Here is a 27,167-nt window from a genome sequence, read left to right as displayed (position 1 = left end):
AAGTGCAATCTGTGTGGCTTCATTTATCTGTTCTTTCCATAAATAATATTCCAGGAATATTCAATGAGTACTAACTATGAACCAGGCATTGTACAAAGTGGTGAGATTTGATGGTGGAAAAACAAAGTCCTTTTCCTTAGCGGCTTGGTCTGGTGGGTAACAGACATCAGTCACAAAAATCTTACACACATACATAAGTACAGACTCTTCTAGATGCTCTACAGGAAAAGTGCCTAAAGCAAGGAGAACAGCATAGAGCTGGAGTGGGAGTCAGAGAGGCTTCTTCGAGGAAGTGGTCTTTAGTAAAGCCCCTGAGGCGGAGGGGGGCACAGCTCTTTTAAGGAGGGTTTTAGAAAAACAGAACAAAGGCCAGCGAGGCTGGAGCCCAGAGAGCAAGAGGCAGTGGGGCAGGATGGGGTGGAGAGTGGGCAGGGGCCAAATCACTCAGAGCTGGTAGGTCAGGGCAAGGGGCTTGGAGTTCATGGTGAAGGCACAGACATCTTTTCAACGGTTCTCAGCAGAGCACTGAATTCAGATTTGCTCTTTAGAAAGATCACCCTCCCTGCTCTTTGGAGAACAGGTTGGAAGGGGCAGTGGTTGCAGGGGTCCAGAAGAAAGGTGATGTGGCTTGAAGTGGGATGGTAGTGCCAGGGGTAGTAAGAAGAGTAGGTTCAGGATAGAGTTTTGAAAGTAAGGTCGATAGGACTGGATGTGGGCTGCAAGAGAGAAGAATCAACACAGACTCTGGACACCTGGATGAAGGCTGGTGCCTTAACTGAAATGGGGAACACCAAGGGAGGAGTGGGTTTAGAGGAGAACCAAGAGTGTGCTTTTGCTGAGTTTGAGGTGCCTGTAACTTGGAGGGATAGAACTGTCCTCATTTTTGTATCCCCAGAGTCGGCACAAAATAAGCACCCAGAGGCGCTTATTTAAAAAGTCTTTAAAAAAAAGAATGCACAATGGGTAGAATTTGAGTCAAGTCTTGAAAAATGGATGGGGTTTGGCTTTGAAATGAAGATATTTGGGTGCCTGTTTGTTTCAAAACGAAACAAAACAAAACAAAAACCAAATAGAAAGTTGGTGGAAGCAAAGGAGAAGGGAGTGATTGTGATGTAGAAGTGGCCCGCGGGGCGCCTCTTGCTGCAGCTCTCCAAGGCTTTTGTGCCTCTGCCTGGAACACTGAGCCATCCCCTGCATGGCCGGAGAATAAATCAGAGCCAGAAAGGAAAATTGTGTTTTTGTTAAATGTAGAAATCCAGGGTGTATTTGTGGGTACGTGTGTGTCTGCCTTGGAGCATTTTTATATTTGTATTTTTATATTTCATAGGCTAGAAGGCCCTGGTCTTTCCAATTGACTTTGTCTGCAAGGCTGAATTGTGAGGCTGGATTCTCTTCCTATGTACGTGGACTGAACTGGCTGCAGAAGATCCCCCGCACCCACACCCCAGTGATCCAGGTTGAGCAGGTCAGGCTGCGTCAATCTGTTTCCAGTGCTTACGGATCATGGCTTCTTTCCTGGGCAACTAGTATCAGGCCCTTTGTGTAGAGCCTCCCAAAGCTCTGGAGAAAAATGTTTACATTCAGCAGCTAGTGTCCAGAGGCAAGGGTTGGAATGTGACTGACCCAGAGGTGAACACCAAAGGCATCATTAACATACAAACATAGTCCTTCCTGTTCGTTTACTCATTCAGTTCATCATTCATTCATTTATTCGACAAATATTCTCAGGCTCAGTGTTTGTTTCAGGTTTCTTAACCTCCCTGCCTCCCAGTTTCCTCAGCTATAAGGTGCTGAGGATCTTGGTGAACAAAACACAGATCCCTGCCCCCATGGAGGCAGATATTCTAATGGGGAGAATTAAATAATAGAAAAATAAATAGAGCAAATAAATTAAGCATGTAGTGGTGGTCCCGAAAAGCTTCACTGAGGAGGTGACATATCAGCAAGGCCCTGAAGCCGGTGAGGGAACAAGCCATTCAGACTTAGGGGAGCAGGAAACTGGAGCAGAGAGCTGGGGGAGGAGCTATACAGGGATGGGGGTGGGGGAAGAATGTAGGCCATTATGAGGACTTGGCTTCTCTCCAGAATGAGATGCGAAGTCATTTGATGGTTTTAAGAGGAGGAGTAACATGATCTGGCATCTAGTATTAAAGAATCACTCTACCTGCTGAGTGTTGAGCAGACTGCAGGGGGCCCGGTAGAAGCAGGAATTATCCTGGTCAGGCTATAGCTGATGGTGGCTTGGATCAGGTGGTGACAATGGAGGCGGAGGGAAGTGCTGGGTTCTGGGTAAATTTTGGAGGCAGGACAGAACTATATGTTAATGTCAATGCACCAAAAGCACAATTCACAAAAGAAAAAAATTGATAAATTAGACTTCATCAAACTGAAAAACTCTTGTGCTTCCAAAGACACTATTAAAATGAAAAGACAAGCCGCAGAATGAAAGGAGACACTTACAAAGCCTATATCTGATAAAGGACTTGTATCTAGAATATATAAAGAATTCTTACAACTCACTATTAAGACAAACAACCCAATTAAAAAAATGGTCAAAATATTTGAATAGACATTTCACCAAAGAAGATATGTGAATGGCTAATAAGCATACAAAAAGACACTCAACATTGTTTGTCATCAGGGAAATGCAAATTAAAATCCCCATGAGATACCACTTCACACCCACTAGAATGGCTATAATCAGAAAGACAGTAACAAATGTTGGCAAGGATGTGGAGAAAGGGATGATGGGAATGTGAAATGGTATGGCCACTTTGGAAAACAGTTTGGCAGTTTCTGAAAAAGATAACCAGGAATTTACCTTAAGACACAGAAATTCCACTCCTAATTATCTATCCAAGAGAAATGAAAAGATACATTCACATGAAAGCTAACACATAAATGTTGACAGAATCCCTATTCATAGTTGCCAAAAGGTGGGAAACAACCCAAATGTCAATCAGTACTACAAAAGGATACTATTCAGTATTAAAAAGGAATGAAATACTGATACATGCTATAGCATGGATGAATCTCAAAAACATTGTGCTAAGTGAAAAAAGCCAGACACAAAAGACCATCTACTGTATGGTTCTATTTAAATGAAATGTCTGGAAAAGGCCAATCTATATGGACACGAAGTAGATGAATGGTTGTCTGGGGCTGGGAATGGGGATAGAGAGTGACTGTAACTGACATGAGGGACCTTGTTGAGGTGATAGATTTCACTGAGGTGATGGAAATGTTCTAAAACTGGATTGGTTGATGGCTGCATGACTTGGTAAATTTATTAAAAATCCTTCAATTATACCCTTGAAGTAGACAGATTTTATGGTATATAAATTATACACCTATAAAAAGTTTTTATAAAAAGAAAAATATTAATGACAATGTAAACAATTTTTGTGTTTATAAAGCATTTAGCATAATGTTTGGAACATAGTAGGTGCTCAATAAATGTAGTTAACTTTTTAAGCTAATGTTATTGCCACTATTATTACTGATGTAATGACTACTATGTGCTAGGCACTGTGCTGGGTGCCAGATGAAGTGAAGCTCCAGGAAAGAACCCTTGAGCTAGCACAAGCATGCCATGAGCTTTATGCCACAATGACAGTTTAATGTCCAAATCCTACCACCGGTGCTAGCAAGTCACTTTAAAAGTTGTTCTCCCCTCTTTTTTTCCTTTGTAGCAAGCACAACTTTTGTGATTTTATTTATTTGTGTGAACACTTATTTCATGTCTGTCTCCATCGTTAGATTGTAAACACCATGAAAGCAGGGATACTTCTGTTCCACTCATTACTGGTAGGTGGACAGATTCTGAGAGACTTTTTGCTGGGTCTGATAGGAGTAACAGGTGCTGCTGATACTGTCCCTTTCCTCCATATCCCCATGAATGTGGGCAGGATGTCTGGAGCTTCAGCACTCACCTTATGATCATGAGGTGCACACATGAGGGTGAAAGCCAGGTTGTGAAGTATGATGGAGAAAGATGGAAGGAGCCTGTATCTTTGGTGACTTTGTGGAGCACTGAGCCAATGCCAATAAATGCCCCCTTCAGACTTATTACATTTGAGAAAAATAACTTTGTATTTGTTTAAGCCACTGTTGCTAGGGTTTTCTATTTCTGGCAGTGGAACACATTCCTAAATGATACCACCAATAAGATCGAAGTGATCCTCTTGACAGATTTTTGTCTCATGGAGGAAGATGGGCATGTAAACAAATCCAGGCATTCGTAAAGCACTTGTTTCGTGGAACTTTGTATGGGTAAAGTGATGGACCGTATCAAGGAATCCCTAGTTGCATACTGGTTTCTGGCTTGCTTTTTTTTTTTTTGTTTAGGTGATCCAGTGGATGGCTGCCCCACTAAGATAGGAGACCTAGGAGGTGGAGCTCATTTATGGAGTGAATAGATTAGTTATTTATTGGGCATGTGGGTTTTAGGTACCTGTAGGCCACCCAGGTGGTGAGGGGGCGGTGTCCAGAGATAGGACGATGTATGGATCTGAACTCAGGGGAGAAGACTTTACTGGAGCACAGAATGGGTATCATCAGTGTGCACATATGAGTGAAGCCTGAGAGTGAAAGTGTATTGAGCTCTGGTTTCAGGCTTTATGCTAAGTACTTTGTATCATTACACCATCATCATAATCCACCTTCACAGCTAACATTTACTAAGCACTTACTACCTGCCAATTTGACTTCTAAGTGCTCTGTCTGCATTATCTCATTCAGTTTTCACAACCAAGAAAGGGAAGTGCTATTCCAATTTTAGCTATAACTGAGGATTAGAGAAGTTAAATAACTTGCCCTAGGTCATACTGCTAGAGTTGTGAAACCAGAAACACCTAAACACTAGAAACCAGGACAGAGAGCCATGAAGACATCAATATATATTTTTTTCTTTTAAAAAATAATTTGCTTTTTAAAATTAATTTTGTAATTTAATTTTAAAAATTAAGGTATTGTATTCATGGAATGTTATGCACAACTTATAAGTGTACAGCTCAAAGCAATGTGAACACACCAGTGTAATAACCACCATCCAGATCAAGAAACAGAACATTACTAACACCCCGGACACATTCCTTATATTACCCCCTATCGTTCCCTGTTCCCACCCGAAGGTAAACCCAACTCGGACTTCTTTCACCATAGATTAGTTTTGCTTCAAATGCGAACATTTAAGGGGTGGGAAAGGAAAGATGAGCTAAAAGGGTGACTAAGATAAACTGGTCATAAATGCGGGAGGATATCAAGAGAATTGGATCTAGCTTCCACCAATCATGTGCACACACCAACTGGAAGCTAGTGATACAAAGTAAGAGCGATCCTGGAAAATCCTTTTCGGCAGCAGTGGGAAATGTAATAAGATTAAATTCCTGGAGTAGCTGGTAGTGACAGCAGTGCTAGCCACTGTATTCATGCCCAGGACAGTCAGTGAGGCAGGCTACAGCACCTCATTGAGGAGAGTGGTGGGTGATTTGGGGTGATTTTCCTTGTTATGTATACGCCAGGTTGGATTCTTCAGCCATTCTCTTAGCAATTTTCTGAGCTAAGCAATATAATCTGTTATCTAATTTATTACCTTCCTAGGTCAAGAGAGAAAACCTTTATAATTGTTGTGAAAGACTATTGGTTGCCTACCCAACAGTCCTTCTCTTGTCTTTTTTGAAACAGAACCATGCTTTCTTTGGGGGGCGGGAGGGGGGGCAGCATGTGCCCAGCCCCAGGGTATAAATCACAGTTGTTTTATGTCCATTCCATTCTATGTAATACCATCCTTTTTACCAACATATATTAACTCTCATCTTTACAACAATCCTACAAGGCAGGTACTATGTTTTCCTTTTTACTCGTGGGAAAACCCAAACTTAGAGGAGCGACTGGTTTTGAACAAGATCTGACTCCATAGCTCTTTTTAAAATTATTTATTTATTTATTTGGCTGCGGCGGGTCTTAGTTGCGGCACATGGGATCTTTAGTTGCGGCATGAGAACTCTGCGGCATGTGGGATCTAGTTCCCTGACCAGGGATGGAACCGGGGCCCCCTGCACTGGGAATGCAGACTCTTAGCCACTGAACCACCAGGGAAGTCCCTCCATAGCTCTTTACAGTGCACCACAGCACTACTCATCTGGGAGTAACTTTGTACATCTTTCATGACTCAGGTTGAGGGTATTCTACTTTTCTCTCTGACCTATCAGAGTGTCCTGTCTGCTTCCTTCCCCAGCACCCTTGACAATCTGGGTGCTCCGTAGGGCGACTCACTACCTCTCAGGAACAGTTCCTAATGACTTCCAGGAACCCCCTCACCCGCCAAAAGTGTGTCTAATGACTTCCAGGATCTTCTCCCCCCTACCTCAAGAGCTGCTCCTAATGACCCCCAAATCCCTACTCACGGAGGAACTGCTTTTTAATGACCCTAAGGACATCCCCCCTCAAGACTTGTCCTAATGACCCACAGAGCTCCTTTCCCCTTAGGAACTGCTCCTTTCAAGAAATGTCCCGGTTTGCCGGCAAGTGAGGGGGTTCCCAAGACACGGGACTTTTTGCGTTTTAAAAACCGAGACAGTACTGGGCAATCTGGGACAGGTTGGTCACTTTATCAGGAACTCCTTGACCTCGGAAGCCACCCCTAAGGGTCCCCAACGCACTGGTTGTTGTTTTTTTTGTTTTGTTTTGTTTGCGGTACGCGGGCCTCTCACTGTTGTGGCCTCTCCCGTTGCGGAGCACAGGCTCCGGACGCGCAGGCTCAGCGGCCATGCCTCACAGGCCTAGCCGCTCCGCGGCATGTGGGATCTTCCCGGACCGGGGGACGAACCCGTGTCCCTTGCATCGGCAGGCGGACTCTCAACACTGCGCCACCAGGGAAGCCCCCCAGCGCACTTTTACCTTAGGTAAGGGTTCTACTCACCCCGCAGAAGACTGTCCCCACCCTTTCGTTAGAAACATCCTACCACGACCTCATCAGTGCCTTTACCCTGGCCAACTAGCCCATTTCTAGGCACTCAACTCTTTTAATCCAGATTAGCTACGAGCGGCCAGAAGCCCGCCTGCGATTGGCCAGTTCTGCGATTCAGCAGAGATGCTCAGTGGCCGCGGTCGCGAGTGGTACAGCGTTTCCTCCTGGCAACAGCCCTAGCGGGCGCTCATAGGCTGAGCCGATTGATGTGCCAGTACTTTGGGGCGGCTGCAGAGCGCGTTCATTGGCTGTTTGCAGGCTTCTAGCAGCCCCTGGATTGGTTGACTCTGTGGAGCGCTGTGCGACTGCGCAGAGGCCTACTTTAGAGGAGGCGGAGCTTCGTCCTTCGCCGGCTGGAAAAGCAGTGGGATCGGCTAGTGGAGACAGCAGAAGTCGGGCCTTAGCCCTGCCGGGGCAGTGGGCTTTAAGTAAGAACCAGATTGTTTTTGAATCCTTTAGGTTTGTTGCTTCTGTAGCCGTGACCGTGAGCTCTTGTGGGGGAGGGGCAGAGGGCGGCCTTCAGCGGTCAGTGATAGGCATGGTTCTCGGTCAATGGGAGCAGGCGCTTCTGAAATGGGTCCTGAGATTGGCCCTTTCCAATCTCTTATAGCCAATGGACGTCGGGAAGAGTGGGCGGGTCTACTGGGCCTTATTTTCTTCTTCCTGCGGCCCGGACTCACTCGCCTAGGCGGCGGGGCCGGGAGGGGCCAGGCGTCTACGCGGTGAGCTTCGGAGACCTTGGGAGAGGGGGGCTACCTTGGGAGCGATACCCGCAGGAGCATCTGCGAGGGGAGGGGGCGGGAGTTTGAGGTGGTTGTTAGCAACAGCTCCCTTTATTGAGTTGATAAGTACCCGGCCTAGTGCTTAGCGTTTCGCTTGCATCATCTGAGTTAATCACAGCAACCCTGCAGGGCAAGGAGGTTGGGATCCCCATTTTACAGGAGGAGAAACTGAGACTGGGGCAGCTTACACAGCCAAGGTCACACAGCTAATAAATGGCAGAGACTGGATCTGTATTCAGAGTTGTTTTAACTCCGGGGCAGTGCACTCTTAAACCAGTAGGCTTTGTTGCTGGGTGGTGGGGAGGAAAGTGTCAGGGAACGGGAACTTTCCCCAGGGAATAGATTGAGGGAAGGGAATCCTAGGGTAGAAGAAAAGGAATGAGCAATTGAGGTAAGAGCAAAGAAATCAGTTACTCAACAGTTACTGAGTGCCTACTCTGTGCCGTGCATTGTTCTAGGTTCTAGGCTTACAAAGATGAATAAGGCCAGAGGCAGATGAAGCCCCATTAGGGGTTTTGGAGGCCCTACGATGGGCCCTAACACTGTGTTCACATGATTATGTGTCTTTATAAAATTTGCAAGAGTAAGATATTTTGTATTCTTTTTTTTAAAGAGGGTCTTCAAGATTGCATAGAACTTTAGGTTCCTCTACACTTGGATCTGCCCTTGCAAAGGGCTTAGACTAAGTGGAGATTATGCTATAGGCAGCACAGAGTAACGGAAGGAGCACTAGGAGCACATTGCAGGACTGTGGATAAATTTCGTGGTATGTAAAACAGGGCTTACAGTATATCTGCCATACAAAGTTTGACGAGGTGCAGGAAAGCACCAGGCCAGGAACGCACTTTATTTTTAGTGAAACGGAAGCAGGAGAGATGTGGGTACTGGGACTTGTCTTCTCTCCTACCTAAGACAGTTCTATTCCATGCTGTCTTCCCAACCTTTTACTAGATTGTTGGTAGGTTGGACACAGTTTCCTCCCTTCTGATCGCTCCAGCTCTCAAAGGGACTCTTGGAGCTGAACTGCCATGGCTTTGGGACCCAGATTTGGGGAAGTTGAGTAAAGAAAAGGACATACGGTTTTTGCTTCTAAACTGGCTTCTTTTAGCTGGGTGTGCTTGATTCTTATTCAGTCAAAATAGTCTATTGTGTTACCAGGCAATGGGGATGCACCCACTTAAGTGAAGGCCTCATCTAAAAACAAAGTAGTATTTATTTCACCTCCAGTCAGTTATGAAGTTTGCCCTTTATTGCCAGTTTATTGCCTGTTTAAATTTTGTCCTTTGAGTTCTGGGTACAGTGCAATTGAACTAATCTCTAGCTTCGTATAGCAGTGCTGAAACTGCATTTTGGTTTAGATATGAGAATAATTTCACTTTAGGGTTTTAAAAATCATAGCTCAGGCTACTCATATCAGGGTACTCTTTAACCCTTAAACTTTGTAATCTGGTAGCCAACTAACTTTTCTTAGGAATCTAGAATCCTGTTTTAAAGCTTTGCCCTAGAAGGGAGCCCATAGATTGATTTTTATTAAAAAAAAATCTGGTTGTAGTATATTAAGTTTAATACTTAGAAACAGTTAGCGAGGTGTAAGGGAGCAGCTGAAAAGAGAAGGGTAAAATATGGGCGGGGCAGCTGCTTTGTTAGATGAGACCAAGAACTAAATAATTATAGTTTCCCTTTTTTAGCTGAAACAATGTCTCCATGTAAGTGAGGTTTAAATACAGGCAATTTTGTACATTAGAATCCTTTAGACAGAACCTTTTCTGTCCCAGTGTGTCTTACTTATTTAAATGACCTGCCTAGAGGCAGATTCCAGGTGTGAGGTCTTACTGCTGCTTCAGAATTTCTTCATCTTTTACTATTTCAGCACTGACGTTTCCAGCATTCAATCTTAATTACATTTTATATAATTTTTTAAACATTTAAAAAATATATTTTTTTTGGTTGCATTGGGTCTTTGTTGCTGCGCATGGGCTTTCTCTAGTGGCGGTGAGCGGGGGCTACTCTTCATTGCAGTGTGCGGGCTTCTCATTGCAGTGGTTTCTGTTGTTGCGGAGCACGGGCTCTAGGCACGCGGGCTTCCGTAGCTGTGGCTTGCGGACTCTAGAGCGCAGACTCAGTAGTTGTGGCGCACAGGCTTAGTTGCTCCGCTGCATGTGGGATCTTCCCAGACCAGGGCTCGAACCTGTGTTCCGTGCATCGGCAGGCGGATTCTTAACCATTGCGCCGCCAGGGAAGCCCACATTTTATATAATTTTATGTTCTTAATGTATTTCTTCAGATTCCTGCCTGACCAAAGTGACCTCAAAAAGGAGGGAAAATGGCTTCTGAATCTGAAACCTTGAATCCCAGTGCTCGGATAATGACCTTTTACCCGACTATGGAGGAGTTCCGGAACTTCAGTCGTTATATTGCCTACATTGAATCCCAAGGAGCTCATCGGGCTGGGCTGGCTAAGGTGGGGGACGGGGCCTTTGGGACTCAGGGTGGCAGTAAGATTTTTGCTAAATGAAGGCTGGAAGAACCGAGTTTTACTGAAAGGCAGGCTTGGTGGTAGTTGAATATTTGCTGTCCTATTTACAAGTTAATTCCTTTCGTTAACATTTGAAGTATCTCTTTTTAGGTTGGAGAAGAGCCGCTTAGAATGTTTAAAAGGGAGGAAGAGAGCAGTGTCCCAGGGCCAGCTGCCGTGGTGCTTCCATCTCTTGGTGGAGAAGGGTGTTTTCATCAATCCAACTTCTCTCGTTCTCGGTTTTGGTCTCATCCAGCGCTCTGATAGTAATTTGGCTTCCCATGTGAACTTTCTTTTAGACTGAGAGAGAATCAACTCTTCAACCTCCTGTCTTGGTGCCCAGATAAGATTCTGAGGCTGAGAATTCCGTACCTTAGATCATTGCAACTAGGCAGCTAGTTGATAGCAGAACTGGATCAGGGCTAGCATGACAGTGTGACTTGCCGTGTTTGGGTGAGCATGGTTAAATCCATGTGACTTTTTAGTAGAATCGGCTGTTGGCCTGCACACTTCTTGGACTCTGACCAGCTTGTCAGGTTTCTGATCTCTTTGTTTCTTGTGTTCCCTACAGGTTGTTCCTCCAAAGGAGTGGAAGCCACGAGCGTCCTATGATGATATTGATGACCTGGTCATTCCTGCTCCCATCCAGCAGCTGGTGACTGGGCAGTCTGGCCTCTTTACTCAGTACAACATACAGAAGAAAGCCATGACTGTTCGAGAGTTCCGCAAGATAGCCAATAGCGATAAGTGAGTGAAAACACGTTCCTTCCCACCTGTCCTAGCATCTGGGACCTAATATCTCATGTGCAAAGCAGTCTCCAGGACTGCTGCCATCCCACTGAAGAACAGTTTCCTCACCTCTAGCGTCTGTCTCTCTGTCCGCTCTTTACACGGAAGCGTTCCTCATCTCGGTACACAGTCACAGTCTAAACTTGTACATATTTTTACATAAAGTAATCCCATTGTTTTTCCTTCAAAAGTAGGATCATTTTCTGACTCTAATAATTTGCAGGGTTGCAGAGGGGAAACTTGGAGTTGGTTCAAGAGGAGCGTTGGCCGGATGTATTGATACCACCCACTTATCAAAAAGTGGCCTTCGTAGTTTAAGTTAATCTCTTCCTTCTGGGTCCTCCTGTCTTTAATCATGTCAAACTCCTCACTACCTTTACAGATGCTATCTCATTTCCTTTGTGACATTAACCAAATGTGAGTGAACTACCAGGCTGGTTGCTGTTTTCTATCACTCCATCATCGTCTGTACTTTGTCTCTGTGGGAAACATCTTTGTTTAGGCCTGCTGTTTTCAGTTGTTTTCCTCTGCTGTTTTTAATATTTTACTCTCATTACATCAGATTTACAGAGAATTAGTTGTGTGTTCCCCTCGTTGTTGCTCTGACTAGTCCTTCTTAATCCTCTTGCTTGGATCTTCTCCCTTCCCTTGTTACTTCTTCATTTTGTGGCTCCACAAGGGATTCCTCCCTCCCCGTTGCCTCTTCTCCTGAGCCTTTTTGGTCCACACGTATCTTAGTTTCAGCCAGACGTTTTTGCGGCTCTGCCATGGAGGCTCGGAGTAGAGCCTCAGCTTCCCAGGCTTCACACTTGGAGCGCTTTATCATCTCACTTCAGGTCGCGCTCTTTCTCCGTCTGTGCTCTGCCTTCTTTTCCTTTGACATAGCACAGTTCTAAATGTGGGCTTCCAATTTTATTGGCAGCCTAACTCTTAAAGCATCTCTATTGCTGGCCAACCTGCTGTCTAATGAGAGAATCTGTGTAAAAGCCTGTTGAAGAAGTGTGCCATGCTCTGCAGATGAGAGGCTGTGCCGTGTTCATGTCTGCTTCCTAGCTCTGCGCCGTGCCAAGCACACTTGCTTTGTTTCACGTCGGGTTGGCTTCACTCAGGCCCCTGTGTTGTTCTTCCTGTCTCATCAACATATGGTAGGCCTTACCTTCTTTCAGGACACCTCTTTTTAAATCAGCCGGTCCTGTGTCTTTTCCCTTCATCTGAAATACAATCAATTCTTACCTTTGATTTCTGTCTATATGGTCACCCAGCTTTAAGAAAACCCAGTAGGGTAGAAACCTAAACTTTTAAAGCAGATCAGTTGGAAGTAGAGTTATTTGTATTTAAAGGGAACTTGAGAGTTCTAAACTTTATTATTCATTAGTTTAACATCAAAATGTAAGACAGTATTTAAAGTAAGATTTTTTTTTTTTCCCACTCATATCATTATCTCCACACAGTTTCATTTTGGTCTTCCACTCCTTATCATGTTTTTTGGCCATTTGAGTTATAGTGTGCATTTTCAAATACCTATTAGGTTTACACGTTACTCTTTTTAAATTACGTAGTAATTTTTAAGTGATTTGAATTTTTGAAAGATTTTTTTGGAAGTAAGTTTTCAGTATGTGATTATTGAGCTAAAGAGTACAGATATTTTTAATGGTATTATGTGAGGAGATATATATATATATATAGATAGATAGATAGATAGATAGGGGTGTGTGTGTATTTGAGTGTGTGAGCATATATACACACATATATTTTGCTAAATGGAACATTTGATGTGCAAAAACCTATTTTTATGTTTTTAGGACTATTTTATATTTTTATTAAAATATTTGGTTTTCAGGCGTGATTATTTGTTGAATGTTAGCCACACTGCATAGGATGCTGGGAATGTAGCAGTGACAACTGAAGTGAGCCCGCTTGGAGACGCTTCCTTAGAGTGCAGGGAAGTGAATTCTGTTCCAGGGCCTCAGCTCTCCATGTGCTGGGTTTTGGTTGTCTGTGGATACAAAGGGATTTGCAGTCTTGGTTCTCACAAGTTTGGAAGCCTATTTTCTCCCTGTGTGGCCAGGCCACTCCTGACGGGTGCAGTGTGTAGTTATAGTAGAGTCTCTTGAAAGAGTGGAGGATATCATTCTTAAGGAAGATGGGCTTACATCTTTGTGTACGTTACCTTTTTTGGGCCCAGAACCCACGAAGGGATGTTGAGGGAGTTACTGGGTACTGTATTGGAACCTCGAAGGCCAAGGTTATGTCTTGTTCATTTGAGATGTCTTGCTATCCCTGGAACAGGGGATTGTGTCTCGTGCCGTTCATAATGCCTCATGTATTTAGTCCCTTATAAGTGGCTAACACTTTTTTTTTTTTAACTTTTTATAGGTACTGTACCCCACGCTATAGTGAATTTGAAGAGCTTGAACGGAAATACTGGAAAAATCTCACATTCAATCCCCCAATCTATGGTGCAGATGTGAATGGCACTCTGTATGAAAAGGTGAGACTTCCTGGGATCTCTATGCAGCATTTTTGCGATTTTGTAATTTAATACCATTTTCATCTGCCCAGCATGTAGTGGGCACCAAAAAGCTGTTTTGCTGAATGGGTGTCTGGACAAAGGAATGGCCCACCACCAGGTGGTGGGCTCTGCTCACTTAATTGTGGGTAGTTTTGCATGTGACTGAATTTTTTTTTTTTTTTTTTTTTCTTTTTTTGTGGTAACACGGGCCTCTCACTGTTGTGGCCTCTCCCGTTGCGGAGCACAGGCTCCGGACGCGCAGGCTCAGCGGCCAGGGCTCACGGGCCTAGCCGCTCCGCGGCATGTGGGATCTTCCCGGACCGGGGCACGAACACGTGTCCCCTGCATCGGCAGGCGGACTCTCAACCGCTGCGCCACCAGGGAAGCCCCCATGTGACTGAATTTTATTTCTCCTACTCTACATGTGAATTGGATGATATGGTGTTCTTTTTTTTTTTTTTTTTTTTTTTAAATTTATTTATTTATTTATTTTGGGGTGTGTTGGGTCTTCGTTTCTGTGTGAGGGCTTTCTCTAGTTGCGGTGAGTGGGGGCCACTCTTCATCTCAGTGCGCGGGCCTTCTCACTGTCGTGGCCTCTCTTGTTGCGGAGGACAGGCTCAGTAGTTGTGGCTCACGGGCCTAGTTGCTCCGCGGCATGTGGGATCTTCCCAGACCAGGGCTCGAACCCGTGTCCCCTGCATTGGCAGGCAGATTCTCAACCACTGTGCCACCAGGGAAGCCCGATATGGTGTTCTTAGCAAGGGCTGTTAGAAGGGTCCGTGGGTGGTAGCTCTGATGAGTTCTAGAAAGGGTGGGATCACAGTAAATGAAATGTTGTGGGAGGGCAATGTGTTTTCTAAAGAAAAAAGATCACTGACCAATATAATGGAAGGGATATATATTTAAGAAGAGGAACATATTTAGATTTTCAGAATCCTCAAACAAGATTCTGTAGCAAAAGCGGTTTTAACAAGTTGCATTGGCTTAGGATTTAGTGCTTTTTGGCATAGAGAACAGCCTTAGATATGGTACAAGGAAGAAATATTTGGGACTGTTTTTTGGATGATTAAAAAATCTGTAGGGTGTTTTCGGGATTATCACTCCGATTAATTTGTTTTTGTAAATTATTTGAAGGAAGACGTTTAAAAAGTGGATTCCAATTTTGTTGATGGCAGCTTTTTTGGGTGGTGGGAAGTGAAGCTTGTAGGCATAAATCCAGAACGTACTTATAGGAAGTGGGCTTCTCGATGACCTTTACAACTCGGGATAACATTGTAGACTTCTACTGAAGACACTGCCCAGTGGAAATAGTGGCTAGATAAGTCACAAATTAGTACAGTTGATTCCCATGCTTTCTATTTTTTATGGTTTGAGAGTACTTTCCTCTTTTGACTTAAGTTTCTTTCTTTTTCTTTTTTTAAAAATTAATTTATTTTTGGCTGCGTTGGGTCTTTGTTGCTGCGCGTGGGCTCTCTAGTTGCGGTGAGCGAGTGCTACTCTTTGTTGCAGTGCATGGGCTTCTTTTTGCGGTGGCTCCTCTTGTAGCGGAGCGTGGTCTCTAGGTGCGTGGGCTTCAGTAGTTGTGGCACGTGGGCTCAGTAGTTGTGGCTCGCGGGCTCTAGGGCACAGGCTCAGTAGTTGTGGTGCACGGGCTTAGTTGCTCTGCGGCATGTGGGATCTTCCTGGACCATGGCCCGAACCCTTGTCCCTTGCATTGGCTGGCGGATTCTTAACCACTGCACCACCAGGGAAGTCCTGACCTAAGTTTCTTTAGCTTCTGTGCAAACTCTTCCTCTTGGGTTTAGAACCAGGTGGCTGTCCCTCCTTTTTCATCTTTCATGTACTAGTGTACAGTGTTGTTCACCGACTGGTGTTTGCCCTTCAGAGGTATAATGGCGTCAGTTCCAGTGGCAGCTCTGAACAGCGAGTGAGGGGTGCTGTGGTCTTTAGGGCCATGCAGTTTCAACATTATTCCCAATCTTTGTTAGGAGTGATAGCTCACTTGTGACCTGCTCTGTGATTGGTGGGTTCAGAGCCTCAGCTTATATTCAGTATAACTTCCTCTGCAGCATGTTGATGAGTGGAATATTGGCCGTCTGAAAACAATCCTGGACTTGGTGGAAAAGGAGAGCGGGATCACCATTGAGGGTGTGAACACCCCATACCTGTACTTCGGCATGTGGAAGACATCCTTTGCCTGGCACACCGAAGACATGGACCTGTACAGCATCAATTACCTGCACTTCGGAGAACCGAAATCCTGGTAAAGTCGGCCTGCACTTGGCACTGGGGCTTCTCAGCTTTCATGTGCCCAGGGAACACCTTGGAATTGGGCAAAATGCAGATTCTGGTTCGGCAGGCTCAGGGTGGGACTGGTGTGTTACATTTTGTCCCGACTTTCAAGCAGTAAGGCGCTGTTTGAGCTCTGGTGCTCTCCCTGCCCTTGGAGTAGCAGGCGTTAGCGGGCCGGGCACTTAGTACCACAGTATGAAGACAGAAAGGTGCCTGAGTGACCGAGAGCCATGGGGGCTCTCCCACTGCTGTCTGGTTTCTTTTTCTGAACAGGCCTGAGGCATTTCTTAGAGGCAGACTTCCAAGACTGGAGTCACTTCTTCAGATGACAGAAGGGATTATCACTCCGATTAATTTGTTTTTGTAAATTATTTGAAGGAAGACGTTTAAAAAGTGGATTCCAATTTTGTTGATGGCAGCTTTTTTGGGTGGTGGGAAGTGAAGCTTGTAGGCATAAATCCAGAACGTACTTATAGGAAGTGGGCTTCTCGATGACCTTTACAACTCGGGATAACATTGTAGACTTCTACTGAAGACACTGCCCAGTGGAAATAGTGGCTAGATAAGTCACAAATTAGTACAGTTGATTCCCATGCTTTCTATTTTTTATGGTTTGAGAGTACTTTCCTCTTTTGACTTAAGTTTCTTTCTTTTTCTTTTTTTAAAAATTAATTTATTTTTGGCTGCGTTGGGTCTTTGTTGCTGCGCGTGGGCTCTCTAGTTGCGGTGAGCGAGTGCTACTCTTTGTTGCAGTGCATGGGCTTCTTTTTGCGGTGGCTCCTCTTGTAGCGGAGCGTGGTCTCTAGGTGCGTGGGCTTCAGTAGTTGTGGCACGTGGGCTCAGTAGTTGTGGCTCGCGGGCTCTAGGGCACAGGCTCAGTAGTTGTGGTGCACGGGCTTAGTTGCTCTGCGGCATGTGGGATCTTCCTGGACCATGGCCCGAACCCTTGTCCCTTGCATTGGCTGGCGGATTCTTAACCACCGCACCACCAGGGAAGTCCTGACCTAAGTTTCTTTAGCTTCTGTGCAAACTCTTCCTCTTGGGTTTAGAACCAGGTGGCTGTCCCTCCTTTTTCATCTTTCATGTACTAGTGTACAGTGTTGTTCACCGACTGGTGTTTGCCCTTCAGAGGTATAATGGCGTCAGTTCCAGTGGCAGCTCTGAACAGCGAGTGAGGGGTGCTGTGGTCTTTAGGGCCATGCAGTTTCAACATTATTCCCAATCTTTGTTAGGAGTGATAGCTCACTTGTGACCTGCTCTGTGATTGGTGGGTTCAGAGCCTCAGCTTATATTCAGTATAACTTCCTCTGCAGCATGTTGATGAGTGGAATATTGGCCGTCTGAAAACAATCCTGGACTTGGTGGAAAAGGAGAGCGGGATCACCATTGAGGGTGTGAACACCCCATACCTGTACTTCGGCATGTGGAAGACATCCTTTGCCTGGCACACCGAAGACATGGACCTGTACAGCATCAATTACCTGCACTTCGGAGAACCGAAATCCTGGTAAAGTCGGCCTGCACTTGGCACTGGGGCTTCTCAGCTTTCATGTGCCCAGGGAACACCTTGGAATTGGGCAAAATGCAGATTCTGGTTCGGCAGGCTCAGGGTGGGACTGGTGTGTTACATTTTGTCCCGACTTTCAAGCAGTAAGGCGCTGTTTGAGCTCTGGTGCTCTCCCTGCCCTTGGAGTAGCAGGCGTTAGCGGGCCGGGCACTTAGTACCACAGTATGAAGACAGAAAGGTGCCTGAGTGACCGAGAGCCATGGGGGCTCTCCCACTGCTGTCTGGTTTCTTTTTCTGAACAGGCCTGAGGCATTTCTTAGAGGCAGACTTCCAAGACTGGAGTCACTTCTTCAGATGACAGAAAGCTTTCTTTTCCTCATGGAAAAGATATTTGGTGAGCAGCAGTGTGTGCTTGACTCACGAGGGGACGCAGGACCACTCAGCGTCTGCTCCCTGCTCTCCACCGAGGCCGCCGTCTGGCTGGGGAGAAATCAGAGAAAGCTCTCTCGTTTCTTCCTGCACCCACCCGTCTATCTCAGCATGTTAGCGAAGATGCTGCCTTCAGCAAGGCAAAAGGCAGATGAGGTGCCCACCCTCACACAGATAGGGGACTGGTCAGGAGAGAGAAAGTGGGAGAAAAGCTCTGATGGGGAACAGTGTTTGTAATAGGCTCACACAGGAAGGTGTGTGAGCATGGGGACTAGAGAAGGCTCCCCTGGAAGAGGTGACTGCTGAGCCGAGAGCTCGCAGATGAGGACGTGGCTGGGCGTGGTGGTGGTGGGCTCGGAAGGGGGACTGAGGGAAGGGTGTCTGGGTGGTTGTAACAACACGTGCAAAGACACTTGAGAGCGAGCACCGTGTCTTGAGTAACTAGAGGAAGGAAGTCCCTTGTGGTTTGCGTGCTGTGTATGAGGACGGAGGAGCGAGGAGGCCGGAGGGGACGCCATGGCCAGGCCATGAGGAGTCGTGGAAACCGTATCCGTCTCCATTCCTTTCCGGTATCTTGAGCCGCATCCTTTCCCAGGCCTTTGCTTTTCTTCTGTCAGATGCTTTCCAGTTTCCAGTCTTGGAAGGGGGAAAACCCTTTTGAGCCTGTGATTACCCCCTAACTACTGTCCCAGTTCCTTCCTTAGGTGGCTAGACTTCTAGACTCTAGCTTTTGTGTCTTCACCATGTTTACTCTGAAGTTCCCTGAAACTGGACTTCCTGTTCTCGGGTCAAGAGGTTTTCTAGCTGCTGTATACAGTCTTTAGGTCATCTGAAGTGGTTCCTTTAGAGACTTCTGTGCAAGGTTGCCTGATGGATCACAGAGTCCTTTAGGTGACAGACATTTTCCTCAGCTCCTCATCTGTTTTGCTGCATAATAAAGCTATTTGGGATGGGAAGGTTTTGTTGTAGAATCATCTTTAGAATGCACTGTAAGGGTAAATCAGACTTACTGTGAGTTCCCGAATATAAAGTTTAACAGATGTGCAAAAGTTTTAAATAGTCTTCTATGTGTTTTTTATTTTTTCTGTTTGTTTTTTAATGAAGGGCAATTCCTATGGTGTCTAGATACGCACGGGGGTGGAGGTGTAAGTGCTTACTGGATAATCAGTACACGGTTGTGGAGACAAAGGAAAATGGGCTCAGCACATAGGGGCCAGGTCTCTGGTACCTGATCCATTGTCACCTCGTTTCCCATCTTCCTCCCTCTATCTCATCCCAGTTAGGCCTGTCAGGCTCTGCCAGGAGCACTTTAATGCCATCCTCCTCCTTTTTTTTTTTTTTTTTTTTTTTAACTTTTATTGCATGAACAACATTATAAAGGAGAGCAACACTGAGTGTGTACCGTAAATCCTGGTTCATGAGAAATATTCAATAAATGTCTTGTTCAAGGAATGAATATAAAAGATAAAATCGCTCACACTTCTGCATGTGCTGTGCCCGCCTCTGCCCAAACAGTCTAATACTTCATTTCTCCAGATCCCTGTCTAGTCCTCGTGGTTGGAAAGTTGAAAAGTCTGATATTTCAAGCTGTTTTGAAAGGGGGGACGAGCCCCTCTGCTCAGCGGCCAATGCTTCTGTGTGCTTGCAGGTACTCCGTCCCGCCTGAGCACGGAAAGCGGCTGGAGCGCCTGGCCAAAGGTACGGGGTCCGCTCTGCTTGCTGGGTCAGACCTGCCTGTGAGCTGCGCTCATTGCTCTAAGGTGTCCACTTGCTGTGGTCCTTTCTCAAGCCCACGTGTGGGGAGTGAGCCAGACTGCCAGATAGGTTACATATCAGAGCGACTAAAATCAGAGCCTTTTCCCACTTGGTCTTGGGAAGGGACTTACTAAGTCTTAGACTGTGTTTGCCTCAGTTTTATCATGCATGGGTTTATTTGACCAGGGATAGTGTATTGGTCATATTGGGTCTGGTTCTTTTGCCAAAAACCCAAATCATCAAGTGAAATTTGAATTTTATGCTTTGGTTCTTTTAAGTGGACGCTAATAGATTTGTACCTCTGCAGAGCCTATTTCACAAGAGCTTGGGTCGTGTGTGCTGTAGTTTGTTACTAACAAAAGATTGAGGATCCCAGTGAATGGAGAAAGGCTCTAAATTGTTTCAAAGGTCTTTGTGAGAACAGAGGCACCTGGGGCAACCCCCCAAACAGGGGTTGATTACCCATGTAACAGCCTACACAGGAGACAGCCCAGAGGTTCTTTGTAGAACCTTAGGATTGACCTGAAGCTAGAAGAATCTGTGGAGATCGCATTGGTGATTCATCCTCCTTATCATGTAGATGAGATGCACGGTGTGAGGTGACTCCAGGGTTACAGAGCCAGTGTGGGGCTGTGTATTAACTGTGCCCGTTTTCAATTAAACAGGCTTTTTCCCGGGCAGTGCTCAAAGCTGTGAGGCTTTTCTCCGCCATAAGATGACCTTGATTTCTCCTTTAATGCTGAAGAAATACGGAATTCCCTTTGACAAGGTGAGCGGATTTTGCACACAGCAGCCCTGGCTTACATGGAAACCACCCTTTCCGGCGTGTGTTTCACAGAGGAGCTTTATTCTGCTTGATTCTCTGTACCAGGTTTGGGCCAGGGCTAATCTGTATCATCGTTTGATCTCGAAGCATTAAAAGTGGGCTACCCCTTCCTGGTGCCAGAGGAGGGTCAAGCCCCCTTGAACAGTGTCATCTGGAGGAGTCATTAGTTACAGTCATGGTGTCTGATGCGTAGAGGCTTTGCTTGTCACAGAAGACACCAAGTCCCCAGTGGTTTTGTGACCCATCCCTGGCCACTAAGCTCAGTTGTAGCAGAGCTGGAGCGCAACTTGCCAGGTCTCTAGACGCCTGCCATTTGCTGCAGCTGCTTCCCGTTTGCTCTTGTTCAGGTGACTCAGGAAGCTGGAGAATTTATGATCACTTTCCCTTACGGGTACCATGCTGGCTTTAACCATGGCTTCAACTGTGCTGAGTCCACTAATTTTGCTACCCGGCGGTGGATCGAGTATGGCAAACAAGCTGTGCTGGTAAGTCCGCTGGGTTTCCTTCACAATAACCATGTCTAAAAATGACTGGTTGAGCCAGCCCACCTTCTTAGATACACTGGCTGGCGATTAGAACATTTCTTTGAGCTGCTGGAATTCAGAAGCAGAGTGGCGGGGAATGTGCAAAAGTGCCAGCATCTTGTGTTCACGAAGAATTTGAAAAGATTTGTTCATATCTGAGTTGTATAAAATGAGGTTTCTGTGCTTGAGTCCATTGAGCATTAAAACTGCACCTACACACTGTGCTATTTCTTGCTTTAGCCACTCTGGGATTCTCTGTTGAGGAGAAATCTTAAGGGCTTCCTTTTACATTAGGGAAGCAGCAGGGCTGGACGTTTGGCTGGGAGTAGACTCGCTCCTGTGGTCCTGGCTTGGATAGACAGCAGAGGGAAGGTGGACATTGATCATCCAGGGTCTAACGCTGAGCCTCATCTCTAACCGTTCTCCATGCGCCCTAGTTAGCGCCCAGGTTGACTCGCCCCAGTGCCATGTGTCCTCCACCCTTTTTTCCCTGCTTCCTTTCATGTGTGAAGGCTCTGCAAGGACGTTGTGCCTGCCCTCAGCCTGTGAACCCAAACAATTCAGCCTTAAACTGTCTTGTGTCCTTTCCCATTCGGAGGGAGGAGATGGGAGGAGGGGGCTGGGGGGGAGCAGGGAAAGCGTCTCACCTGGAGCTCCTCTGGCACCTTGCGACAGTGCTCCTGCAGAAAGGACATGGTGAAGATCTCCATGGACGTGTTTGTGAGGAAGTTCCAGCCAGAAAGGTACAAACTCTGGAAAGCTGGGAAGGACAGCACTGTCATCGACCACACTCTGCCCACGCCAGAAGCGGCTGAGTTTCTCAAGGAGTGTGAACTGGCCCTGAGAGCCCGGCAGGAGGAGGAGTGCCCGGAGGAGGATGACATGGAGGGGTTTGAGGATGGAGAGGAGGGTGACCTGAAGAGGAGGTAACCCTGCAAGCCCTCGGGCCCAGCTGCCTGAGGGAGGCGTGTCTGGCAGCTCCCGTAGCCTGCCGAGAGTCTGCTTCTGAGTGGGGTGTTGAAGCACAGCTGAGGGAATGTTTTTCTTGGTACAGGCCCCAGAATCCTCGGTGAGGTGTTCAGGCCCTTCCTCATGGCTGCCACCCAAGGGTGGTAGCACCTCTACATGGGCCGTGGTCTGCCGGAGCAAGGCTCACATGCGTGCGAGGGCATGGCTCCCTCTGAGCCAGAGAAGCCAGTTTTCTCATTGCCATTTGAGGGCTTTTTAAAAGATAAATTTATTGATGTATTATTATTTTTTTATTTTTGACTGCGTTGGGTCATTGTTGCCGCGCACGGGCTTTCTCTAGTTGTGGCGAGCGGGGGTTACTCTTCGTTGCGGTGCGCGGGCTTCACATTGCGGTGGCTTCTCTTGTTGTGGAGCACGGGCTTGAGGCGTGCGGGCTTCAGTAGTTGTGGCGCACCGGCTCTAGAGTATGGGCTCAGTAGTTGTGGCATGCGGGCTCAGTAGTTGTGGCTCGCGGGGCTCTAGAGCGCAGGCTCAGTTGTGGCGCCTGGACTTAGTTGCTCCGTGGCATGTGGGATCTTCCCGGACCAGGGCTCGAACCCGTGTCCCCTGCATTGGCAGGCGGATTCTTAACCACTGCGCCACCACGGAAGTCCCCATTTGAGGGCTTTTTGAAAAGGAGAGGGTAGTGAAGGAAATGAGACTCGCAAGGGCAGGGGCCAGGGTCCTCGGTGTCTGAGCCAGAGGATCTGTCCTCAGGAGAGTTTCTCCTGGGCTGTGTGGGGAAGAAAGGAGGAACATTTATCGGGGACCTGCTGTACACCAGGCAGTCTGCCAGGTGCTCAGCACACCTTTTCTTAAGCCTCTTGTCAAACCTGTGAAGCGGGTGGTGACATCCCTATTTGCATTTGATGGAACAGACTCAGGGAGGTGAGGTCCCTGGTCTCAGGTGGCACCAAAGTGTGAAGCAGGCTCTGGTCGTTGATTTTGGGTTGTGTGGGGAGGTGTTTGTGTAAGCAGATGTATACTGGGGCTTTTAAAAAGTTTGCCCTCCTCCTTGCAGCCTGGCCAAGCACCGTATCGGGACAAAGAGGCACCGAGTTTGTCTTGAAATCCCACAGGAGGTGAGTCAGAGTGAGCTCTTCCCCAGGGAGGAGCTGGGCTCTGGACAGTACGATATGGCGGAGTGCCAGGCCGCCCTTGCTCCTGTGAGGCCCACCCACAGCTCCGTGCGCCAAGTTGAGGATGGTCTCACCTTCCCAGGTGAGTTGGTTATGGTATTTTTCCCCACAGCCCTAATCATTCTTTTCTGTGTTGGACGCCACATCAGTGCAGGGTCGCAGATGTGACAAAGGGGAGGCGGGTCTGTGAGCAGATGGTGTGATTGGAGTGTGGGAAGTGCTTTGGTTGGGGTCACCCAGGGCGGCTGAGGAACGTGGGGGAAAGGCCCCCGCCCACCCTCTGCCTGGTGAAGTGCCCGTGAATTAACTCTTACAGAGTAAGCAGCGATTTTCCAGGCAGACAGACTGGGGGGGACATAGAAGGGTCTTCCCTGATAGGAGGAGCAGGGGCCCAGGCCCGGAGGTGTGTGCAAGCATGAGCTGTCTGGGGAGCTGGCAGTGATTTCCTGTGATTTGAACAAGGGGTGGGAAGGGTGGGAGACGGGTGTGTCACAGGAGCGACCTGAGAAATGGGATGAGACCATGTGGGGACTGCCTGCCGCCTGAGAGTTTGCTCACTGGGAGGCTTGAGAGGCCGTTTGTATTTTAGGAAAGGACAGTGTGGTCCAGTACAGTGTTTGAAAGCGTTCACTAGGACAGTTGTTGAGGATAGATGTGTTAGGAAGGGGCTTGTATCAGTCTCGGGTCAGGCTTGGAGGATCTCTGCGTCGACAGGACCTTGGAGTGTCTGCTGAGAGCCAGTCAGCACTATGGACTTGGACCCTGGGGCCCTGCTGCCTTCTGTTGAGCCGTCTTTCTAGCCTGGCTTCTCTGGGTTTCTGCTGAGCTGCAGGAGACTTCTGAGGAAGTGACAGCTGCCACTTAACTGAGCGTCTGCTGTGTGCAAGGCTGTGCTCCCACCTTACACGCAGCAATCTTATTTAAGAACCCTGGAGAGAGGTGGTAGTGTCCTCAAGTTACAGAGGATGAAACTGGAGGCCCAGAGAGGCTAAGCAGCTCGCCCCAGATCACACAGGGACCCTGTCGGTGGTGGAGTCAGAGTTCAGAGCCAGGCCTCACTTGCTGCCCATGTTCCTTGGTCTTGTCACTCTGCCTTTCTTGAAGTTCAGAAGCACAAGAGAAAGTGGGCTCTGTCCAATGTGTCTGTGTGTTTCAGATTATTCCGACTCCACCGAAGTCAAATTTGAAGAGCTTAAAAATGTCAAGCTGGAAGAGGAGGAGGACGAGGAGGACGAGGAGGACGAGGAGGATCAGGATCAGGAAGCGGCTGCCTTGGACCTTTCTGTGAATCCGGTTTCTTTTGGGGGTCGCCTCATCTTCTCAGGCTCCAAAAAGAAGTCATCTTCCAGCCTGGGCTCTGGTTCTTCACGGGATTCTATTTCTTCCGATTCAGAAACCAGTGAGCCTCTGTCCTGCCGAGCCCAAGGGCAAACGGGAGTCCTCACTGTGCACAGCTACGCCAAAGGGGACGACAGGGTCACTGCAGGAGAGTCATGCACGAGGAAGAAAGGGGGTGCCACCAGGAGCATCAATGAGCGGGAGCTGGCCGAGGTATGGGCGCTGGGTGGGGTGGGGGGCAGGGGGCCTCCTGTGTTGGGAAGGGAGGTGGTTCTGGGGCTGGGCTGCTGCAGAGTCCCAGGTGGCGGGAGAGACCCTCAGGATGGACCGCCAGTCTGCAATTGTGTCAAGCAAAAGCCAGGTGGCAGTGGGTCACTTCAGCTTGTTCTTTGCTCAGAGTTCCTTTCTCTTATCTCTGTGGGACTGTTGTTCCAAAGAATTGCCTTGCAGCCTCAGTGGCCGCCCTCGGTGGATCTTCAGCTGAGTTGGGTGCATCCTCTGCCCCTCCTGGCCTTAGGGGCCAGGGTTAGAGTGGCATTGGTTGCAGGGTTTGAGGTTTGGGGTGAGGTGGCCTTTCTTAGCCTGGACTCCCCTGGGAGTTCTCCCTCTACTCCCCTCTTCGTTCTTCCCCTCCCAGTATAACACTGTTAACGCAGCATCCTTTTGGAGGCCAGGATGAACTCCAGGTCTGTAACCGTGGACATGTCTGTTCAGGCTTCCTCTCCGGACACGCTGTTGCCAAAAGCTCTGTCTTTTGTTTGTTCTGTGGAGAAAGGCTTTTGGTGGGTCTGAGTGGGATACAGCAGGGCCACGTTGGGTGCAGCCGACTCAGGCCTGCCCTGGTGACCTGCTCTCTCCCCAGCCTCGCAGCCTATGGGTAAGTTGCAGCCCAGGCTGGGGGTGGAGTGGGGTCACTGGCAGGTAGTAGAAGTCAGCACAGACTTCCCCGTTCCCTTCCCTTCACCTTTGAGAAATTTATTGTCTAAAAGTTTTTATTATGAAACATTGTAAAAGTATATGCAAGGGGCTTCCCTGGTGGCGCAGTGGTTGAGAGCCCGCCTGCCGATGCAGGGGACACGGGTTCGTGCCCCGGTCCGGGAGGATCCCACATGCCGCGGAGCGGCTGGGCCCGTGAGCCATGGCCGCTGAGCCTGCGCGTCCGGAGCCTGTGCTCCGCAACCCGGCGCGGCTGGGCCCGTGAGCCATGGCCGCTGAGCCTGCGCGTCCGGAGCCTGTGCTCCGCAACGGGAGAGGCCACGGCAGTGAGAGGCCCGCGTACCGCAAAAAAAAACAAAAGAAAAAAAGTATATGCACATAGAATACTGTCACGAGCGCCACGTGTACCCTTGTTATTTCTTCATATTAACAGTTGGCTTGTTGGCTTTATCTTTTCTTTGGCTGAAATACTAACACTTATAATTCCTCTAGTTTTTTCAGCGGTGCCTTTCTGTGGTTGGTTTTTCCCCTTGTCTTGAACACCCGATGTAGTTTTCCTTTCTGCCTTCTCTGAATCTCGGGCTCAGTTCTGTAGACCCCCTTTCTCCACGTGGAGGTCCCCCTCCCTCTCACACGGCGTGTGGGTATCCACCGTCCACCACTGTGCGGCCTTCTCGGTGCCTCTGATCGCCGCTCCCTCTGTCCTGCTGTGGCCGCTTCCGCAGGAGAGGGCTCTTCCGCTTGGAACCAGAACCCCTGAGGTTCCCTGTGGCCGCATCCCAGACATCCTTCCCAAAGCTCTGTGCCCTCTTGTGCATCCTGCTGTCTCTGCAGGCCACGTTGTCCTTCTCTTGCCCTGTCCTCCTGACTTGCTTTCCTCCAACTGCATTCACAACCACAGAAGCCGCTAACAATAGCAAGGACTTAATAGACGCTTGAATGCGTTGTTCAGACCACGTTACTGCTGAAGCAATCTTAACCACAGTCAAGTTTTTTGTGGGTTTTTTTTTTTTGGTGGTGGGGGCAATACGTAAATAACAGCCATCTTTTTTCCTCCCAAATTAGGAACCAGTTAAGTTATGGATACAGGAGGCAGGCACATGGCACTCAGAATGCCGCTTTGTTACCAGTTAAAATGGTTGAAGAGAGTGGCTTCTAACTTGTGGCCGAATGGCCCTGCCGCTCATTTACCCTCAATTAGACAGATGACCCACCTAATCAAAGGTGGCCCTGGAAGACTCAGGCCTCTCTCACAGCGGCAGAGAGTTTCCCACTCACCTTCTGTGTGTTGTGCACCCAGGAATGCACTCCCTCTGCAAAAGGCGGATGCCAGAAAATGAAAGCCAGGACTCCTCCCGCGGAAGTATGCTGGGAGAGGAGGCTTCTCTCTGACGCGCCTCTCTTGTGCAACCCCTGCTCCAAAACTGTAGCGTGTCTTCCTGGTTCTTTTTTGTGTGTGGACCTCTCAGCTGCAGCCTGATGGTAATAACTTCTCCGCTCCGTCACCTGCCATCTCTCCCAGCTCTCCCCTTGACGTGCTGGCATCCTCTTCGCTTTACTCTGTAATGGTTTGTATGCCTGCTCTGGGCTACGACTGTGCCTTCAAGGAGCTCATAGTCTAGGCAAATAGATGCGAGCAGGGAATTCTAGTACCTGGTGATGAGCATTGCAGCACAAGTGGAAGAGTTAGCAGCTCGGCCTGGGGTTGGGGTGAGGAGGCAGAGAGACAGCAGGGGAAGGAGCTTAGCGGGAGCATGCTGGGAGGATGGGATGAAATTGGAGCGGGAATCTAGGGGAGGAGAGGGTTCTGTTTGGTGCTGGGGGCTCATGCCAGGGTCAGAGCAG

At 47.8% G+C, this 27,167-nt stretch overlaps 1 protein-coding gene across 2 annotated transcripts in view; it reads left to right on the top strand.

Annotated features, from left to right (window-relative positions):
* The first annotated feature begins 7,290 nt into the window (after positions 1 to 7,290).
* The window catches only part of KDM4A (lysine demethylase 4A), a 44,437-nt gene continuing 24,560 nt past the window's right edge, over positions 7,291 to 27,167 (top strand). The window contains exons 1-11 of one of the 2 annotated variants that reach the window (XM_007116610.4): positions 7,291 to 7,398; positions 10,037 to 10,213; positions 10,839 to 11,014; positions 13,433 to 13,547; positions 15,638 to 15,831; positions 19,445 to 19,494; positions 20,217 to 20,320; positions 20,725 to 20,862; positions 21,577 to 21,827; positions 22,931 to 23,130; positions 24,205 to 24,599. In XM_007116610.4, coding sequence (XP_007116672.1) covers positions 10,076 to 10,213; positions 10,839 to 11,014; positions 13,433 to 13,547; positions 15,638 to 15,831; positions 19,445 to 19,494; positions 20,217 to 20,320; positions 20,725 to 20,862; positions 21,577 to 21,827; positions 22,931 to 23,130; positions 24,205 to 24,599 — 1,761 coding nt within the window. In that variant the 5' untranslated portion in view covers positions 7,291 to 7,398; positions 10,037 to 10,075. Of the gene's footprint in view, positions 7,399 to 10,036; positions 10,214 to 10,838; positions 11,015 to 13,432; positions 13,548 to 15,637; positions 15,832 to 17,177; positions 17,368 to 19,444; positions 19,495 to 20,216; positions 20,321 to 20,724; positions 20,863 to 21,576; positions 21,828 to 22,930; positions 23,131 to 24,204; positions 24,600 to 27,167 lie in introns of those variants that run through there. The other variant, XM_024125331.2, reaches the window with a different exon arrangement.

The sequence above is a fragment of the Physeter macrocephalus genome, chromosome 3, assembly GCF_002837175.3.
Source record: "Physeter macrocephalus isolate SW-GA chromosome 3, ASM283717v5, whole genome shotgun sequence".
Classification (NCBI taxonomy): domain Eukaryota; kingdom Metazoa; phylum Chordata; class Mammalia; order Artiodactyla; family Physeteridae; genus Physeter; species Physeter macrocephalus.
Note: the sequence above shows the minus strand (reverse complement) of the source record. Positions and strands in the feature narration are given on the sequence as shown.